Source organism: Sinocyclocheilus grahami, unplaced genomic scaffold (assembly GCF_001515645.1).
Source record: "Sinocyclocheilus grahami isolate Dianchi unplaced genomic scaffold, SAMN03320097.WGS_v1.1 scaffold1641.1, whole genome shotgun sequence".
NCBI classification, from domain to species: Eukaryota; Metazoa; Chordata; class Actinopteri; order Cypriniformes; family Cyprinidae; genus Sinocyclocheilus; species Sinocyclocheilus grahami.
Window position 1 is genome coordinate 142,889 of NW_015506820.1, and position 7,282 is coordinate 150,170.

The window sequence follows — 7,282 nt, forward strand, 5'->3', positions numbered from 1 at the left end:
CGTAACCCTGAAAATGAAATTAATTAATTAATTAATAAACGAATGAATAAATAAAATGAATTATATATATATCTCGTGGCATCCATGTGGCAAACAGTGTTGTGTCACTAGTAATATATGAGTGTGTGGAGGCTGAGGCTGAGGCGCAGATGGGCGTCACTTTCATTCTCTCTATTTAAACAACCTGCAGCACAAGCGCCAACGAATCACTTCACCTCCTCAGCGGATAAGAACGAAACCGTGGATTCATATTGCCCACTGATCAAGCATTAAAGCCAAAATGCCAGAGGTAAGAAAGATCTTTTTGTCCTTAAGAACGAGCAAAAAACTTGAGGAGATTTAGTTGGCTAGATTAGTTACACTACTACCTGTTTGAGACACCTGCACTACACTAAGTTAGACGATTTGTTAACAGCCCAGCAAGATCGTTTTTTTTTTGTTGATATTATTATTAGTATTTATTTTTAATTTTTCTAAAAGCAGATCTTCTTTATGATAGCTCTTTTGTTAGTGTGAGGGGTTTTGTAATAAAGTTGTAAACACTTCATATAGTTTATGTTTTAACAAAGATTAACTTGTACAGAGTATAAGTTACTTAGATACAGCGCAAAATAAACGTTTGGTAATAATGATAACAGAAGTCGCTGAGGACGTAAATCACGTAACCATGGCAACACTACGCCGTGCGCTTTCCGTTAGGATTAATATTGACAACAGAAATGCTGAAAATGTTAAACGCTTTATGATTTATGTAGCATATATTTTTTTAAAACTTTAGTATTGTTGACTACTTCAGGATAACTGCGTATAGGGGCGCACAAACCAATTTGGGTTTTACTTGAGAAAATCAGAGATAAAGTAAGTCTATGCCTTATCATAATAAAGTACATTTACTTAAACTTAACGTACATTATAGCATTTTCGATTGAATATAGATTTGCCCATAGATTTGTCATCTACTCTATAAAGTAAATTATAGCAAACGTTTATTAAAAAGTATTAAAAAGATTAATATTGACAACAGAAATGCTGAAAATGTTAAACGCTTTATGATTTATGTAGCATATATTTTAAAAAAACTTTAGTATTGTTGACTACTTCAGGATAACTGCGTATAGGGGCGCACAAACCAATTTGGGTTTTACTTGAGAAAATCAGAGATAAAGTAAGTCTATGCCTTATCATAATAAAGTACATTTACTTAAACTTAACGTACATTATAGCATTTTCGATTGAATATAGATTTGTCCATAGATTTGTCATCTACTCTATAAAGTAAATTATAGCAAACGTTTATTAAAAAGTATTAAAACAAACAAACAAACAACAACAACATTTATACTCACCCTCATGTATGACTTCTCCCTTAACATCAGAGTGAGTAAATTATGACAAAAAAAATATGTATTCTGGGGTGAAAATTTTGCCAGTTTTATTTTAGGGTGCAGGCCAGTTGGGTAAAGGAAAAGTTAGCTTACACAAAACCCAATATTCTTTATATTGTATCGTGTATCGTCACATCGATGCTGTGGAAGGTTATAGTTACTGTAGATTGTACATTTGAGGAAAAAGCTCACATATGTTAAGCATTTTCATCATAGTTCATTATGTCCTTGGTTTGGCTTTATAAATACGTTCTGCTTTGTATTTGCTGCCAGTAATCCCAGTCTGTCATATTAGCTCATGCTTAGAGCTTTACTCAATGTATCATTCTATTACGCTGTTTACATTTGTCGAAATCGGTAACCTCAAAATAAATAAATTCACTCGAAACACAAGATTAGTTTGGGGTGCAGGAACATGGAATTCATTTAGTTTTAATTGAAAAGAAAGAAACATTTGCTGCATTTATGGCCTAGAGAGCTTGCACAGCCAATGATTAGAAACTACAGAGTACTAAAAAAACTTTTTAACCAGTAATAAATTGTATCTTTATGCCCATCACCATTTCAAAGATAATTCACAATTTTGAGCAAATAATGACTTCATTTCCAACATCCTGTCATCCTGTCAAGAGCAGTGTCACAGGTTCAAGACCCTCAAGGTGTCTGTTGTCATAAATCATTTGACCTCTGACACTCCAGTGTCCTTGCTGCTTACCTACCATTGTATACTGCTGGAAGCCCATCCAGACATCTATCAGAGTTTAAATGGCCAGTTGCAGTGCTGTGGAGCATCTCTTATAGATAGGGACCTTGACACAAGGCAAAGAGTGTTTGCATGTCTGTCTCCACATGTTTCAGTCCTTAAAGGATTCATTGATTACATTTTGTGCTATGAACTTCCTAAACTATTTCCTCTTAGGGTTAAAGAATAAAAGCATTTATCAAACAACACTATTGTGTACTTACTAAATGGAAAACAATTAGATTCCCCTTTGTAATGAACTTCAAACAGAATACCGGTGGAGTAACAGGAAATTTCCTTTTGCACAGGAACATTATGTGTAATTCAAGACCCTAGTTATAACATTTTAGTACATAAACAGTCACACACTCTTCGTGTTATAAGTCCTGCAACATAACATGAGACAGACTTATTTTATATGTTTATAGATTTACTCTAATTCAGAACAGCATTACACGGACATTTTCATCCTTTGTGGCATCTCTGCTGGAGATTGAAAGGTTCCACTAAAAAAAGGATTTAGTGACCAGAAAAAAAATCAAGGGTCAAGGGCCTGTGACCTCACCAACCACATAGCAACATGTCTTTTAGAACGGACCACTTAGATGTTTAAGATGGCGTGACAAAAATCCCTAAACTGAAATTACTTTGCTCACAGAAATCACTGTGAAGTCATAGAACTGAGTCACTTTGATTTTTGAAAAGCAGAACCAGCTTAAAGGTTACTTTAACATGACTAGCTAGAAGCCAAACAGCTTTGGGCTTTTGAAGTAGTGTCAACTTTCTAACCAAGCTGAACCATGAAATGATAATAGGATGCAGTGGCAATTTCACAAAAATGCAATGCTCGAGTGCCATAGACAGGTTTGTCTTCAATGATTGGGAGGTCTTATGTCAAATAAATAATAGAAAAAGGTTCAAACTTCACTTGTGTCCCTGTGTGTCCCTTCACCTGTGCATTATTTATTTAAAAATACAGTAAAAACTGTAATATTTTTTTAATATTATTACAATTGAAAAATAACTTTTTATTACAGTGTTATTACAGTTCAAAATTCAGTTTGAATATATTTAGCCCATTTGTTGCACAAGACAAATTTTGTATTATTATCAATGCTGAAAACAGTTTTGCTGAGTAATATTTTTGTGGAAACCATGGTATTTTTTTTTTAAGAATTCTTTGATAAATAGAAAGTTCAAAAGAACAGCGTTCATTTGAAATCTTTTGTAATGTTATAAATGTCTTAACTGTCACTTTTGATCAATTTAATGCATTCTTGCTAAAAAAAATTATTAATTTCTTTATAAAATAACTTAGTGACCACAAACATTTGAGCGGTAGTGTGCTATTAACAAATATATAGTTAATATCAAATATTTTCGGTATGCATTATATACATACATAAACAAACACTTAATAGTAATAAACAGCAAAAAATAAAAAATAAACATACAATGATATAACATGCATAATACATTATAATTTAATCAATTCTCATTAACAAATGATACCCAAAATCAATCCATGATATTAAAATATATTTTATTACATTACATTATATTTTATTATATTTTCCATATTTATGTCCAGGTAATATTTTACCACAAAATCTATTTAATTAATTGATTTTTAATAACCCGAGGACATAGACCTTATGCTAAACATAAGAGAGAAAGCTGAACATCATCTTGATGGGTGTTTAACTTCTGTTTCTTCTCCTTTAACAGTTGCAGTCTTCACCACCGAATGAGAAGATGAGTCTAAGTGCCAGTGAACTGACTGAATTCTTCACTATGTGGGAAGAATTAAACTTCACAGACAACAGTGACAACAACTCGCAGGTGGAAATGCAAATGTGCCTCACATCCTTCAACCGTTCTGCTCTCCTCCATGCTATGTGCACCCTCTACGCCTTCATTTTTGTTGTGGGCCTGGCCGCCAACGTGCTAGTAGTGTGGGTCAACTTGCGTTCACAGCGTTATTACCACGACACACACTTGTATATATTAAACCTAGTGGTGGCTGACCTGTGTGTGGTCGCTACTCTCCCGGTGTGGGTGAGCTCGTGGGCACAGGGCGGTCACTGGCCGTTTGGCCAGGCGGCTTGCAAGCTCACACATCTACTCTTCAGCGTCAACCTTTTCGCCAGCATCTTCTTCCTGGCTTGCATGAGTGTGGACCGGTATCTTTCGGTGGTCCACTCGGGGGAGATTTCTCTCAGAAGAGGACGACAAATACGACGTTTAGTGTGTGCGGTAACATGGATGCTTGCTTTATTCGCCTCCATACCTGACACATACTTCCTGCAGTCTGTAAAGTCACTACACAGTCATGTGACTTTGTGTCATCCTGTATATCCACAAGACAACCCTTTGCAGTGGATGGTGGGCATTCAGCTGAGTTTTGTGGTTCTTGGTTTTGTCATACCCTTCCCTGTTATAACAGTGTCCTATGCGCTGTTGGCAAACACTCTGGCTTCCTCTTCCTCTCATTCCCCTTCAAATGGCGACCAGGATCTCAGCGTGAGCAGGAAGGTCATCCTCACGTACATAGTGGTTTTCATAGCTTGCTGGGCACCCTATCATGCTGTGCTGTTAGCCGATGCGCTAGCGATGCTAGGTGTGTTCCCGCTGGGTTGCAGTTCAGAGAACGGCCTTTTTTTGGCGCTGCACCTTACGCAATGCCTGTCGCTGCTGCACTGCTGTGTGAACCCCGTGGTCTACAGCTTTGCTCACCGTCACTACCGCTATGACCTCATGAAAGCCTTCATCTTTAAATACTCCAAACGTACGAGGTTGGAGCGACTCATGGAGGGCTCTCAGGGCACCGAGATGGAGTACGCAATGGTGGACACCCCTACGGCTGTGAGCTAGGACCCTCAAGAGCAGCATCCTCAACCGAAGTTCTGCACTGCTTCAAAACATGAAGTCCTCTGACATGTTTTTCTGAAATTTAGATAAAGAGAACTAAATGTTTTTCAAATGCTCAACAGTGACTCCAAAGATACTGAAGAATTCATTTGAAATGTGCCAAAGACTGATGGGATTTGGTAAAATCAGAACCACTTTGAGATGTTTTCATTAAATTCTGGTCAAATTTACCATGCGTTCTGTCAAAATTGCAGCAAATGACACCAAAGCAGTGACACCAAAGATTCTAATCAATTCATCTGAAATGTTCCAAAGACTGATAGTATATTTTAACATCAGAACCATGAACACTCAAACAATGAATTGATTCCAAATGAACTGGTAGCCTAAATTTTGTCATTTTGAAGCACCTGATTTTAGTGTGTTACAGCTTGATGCTGTATCATAATTGTGTCCAATAATGACTTCTCAAAAATGTTTGATGGCTTTCAGTCATCATAATATGATACATAATGCAATATGCAAAAATTAAGGCTTGTGAAAAAAAAATGAAGCTGTAAATAAAACAAAGATTATTGGAGTTAGTTTTACAAGAAAAAATACAATGTCAGTCTTTCTACTTCTAAATTTCATGTTTAATTTACTGTTACTTGCTGTTTCTTCATAATTATTTGTGAAACTTACTAGCAATTTCTGAGTGAAAATACTTTATATAACATTTTTATTTGACTGTCTAAGGTCAACAAACCATTAAAATTGTGATAAAGTTCATAAAAAATGTTATTTATATGTAACAGTATAGTGATGTAGCTCTAGGTCTCTGCTTAAATGTGTTCATATTTAGGTTAATTGCTACTGATTCAATTGTGAAAAGCACTTTCTTTGACAAAAGATGGGCTTTTGTGTCTGTGGCAAGAGAATTGGCATTACTTTTGTATTTTGAACAGTCAGTGTTCACATGTTCTCCGCAACAGCACATCCCAACATGTTTTGAAGGATGGAACAAGTCAAAAATAACTTATTTTTAACTGGATTTTTATTGTGCGACTGCGTTTTCATTGTAGGTTTTGTTCATGTGTGTATATGATGTTTTATGACTGGCTGTCAGCTTGTAACAGGGCCTCATGGGTGTACTTGGAAGGGCATTTACTTTAAAGCATATTTTGTCTCTTATAGATGTGTATATTTCAATTATCTGAAAAGTAAGTTAAGTATGTTGTTATATTTATCTTTACTTGCATCAATTTTTGTTATTTTTGAGTTCTGTTGGAACACTGAATACTTAAATGTGCTTGGGAATAAATAATTTGATTCACAATGCTTATTAAATAGATCTCAGTGTAATTTAACAAATAATGACACATCAAATATGTCTTCTATAAAACGTTTTTCTTTCACACATTTGCATATATAGCTTCTCTATGCTATCTGATGGAATATGATGCATGGTTAGGATTAACCCATGTGTGAGCTGGAATTAATATGGATTCAATCTAGCCATACCTTTTATCTTTGATTATCAAAATCAACCCTGTAGAGTATAACTGGTTCACCATCTGTTCAACAATCGTGGCCCCTTTTTATTTACATCCTAAGGGCATCATAAAAACTTAAAGGTAATGGCTACAACACAGTTTCAAACAACAGTGGTGGAAGTTTTTGGTTTAACTGAAAACACATCTCAATATGTTATAAATACAGGATATTAAATTGCAGTCAAAAAGCTTTAACCACATTCTGTACATGCAGCTAAAGTGTTAAAAATATGTAGAACATTTTGTAAATGTAAACGGATATAACTGGAAATACATAAATGACTATGGAAATAAATGTACTGTCTCATCTCTTCTTTCAGTATCTCACGCTGACCTATAAACTCTAAGAAGCTTTCTAGAATGAAATGTTCAATTTAAAAACAAGAGAACAATTTTCAAGATAAACTTGTGTTGATTCTACTTAACGCATGGAAATTATGCAAATAATAATTAAGCAATATCATACAAGCATATCAGGACAAGTTGTAATTTGGCCATGTAATTCATACAACAGTTCAATAAATTCAGTTAAACTTGCAGAAACGATACAACCACACAATCAAAACCCTACAGTGAAACATTATAAAACTCTGACTCTTTCAGTGTATATTTTGATGGAATTAAAGGGTTTAAACATTTACTAGCTTTTAGAGGTTCCAAAACCAAGCTGTAGAGGTTTAGCATATTCAGTAGAACTCAGTAAAACCCTTTTCCCCTCGATTACCCCCCCCCCCACCCCGCCCCTGCCC

The 7,282-nt window shown here is 35.3% G+C and overlaps 1 protein-coding gene across 1 annotated transcript; it reads left to right on the top strand.

Moving 5' to 3' along the window:
- Positions 1-209: 209 nt before the first annotated feature.
- LOC107571721 (atypical chemokine receptor 3-like) lies at positions 210-5,517 on the top strand. Its single transcript, XM_016258058.1, has 2 exons — positions 210-289; positions 3,856-5,517. The coding sequence occupies exons 1-2, from the start codon at positions 281-283 to the stop codon at positions 4,999-5,001; spliced, it is 1,155 nt and encodes a 384-aa protein (XP_016113544.1). The 5' UTR covers positions 210-280; the 3' UTR covers positions 5,002-5,517.
- Positions 5,518-7,282: the final 1,765 nt, after the last annotated feature.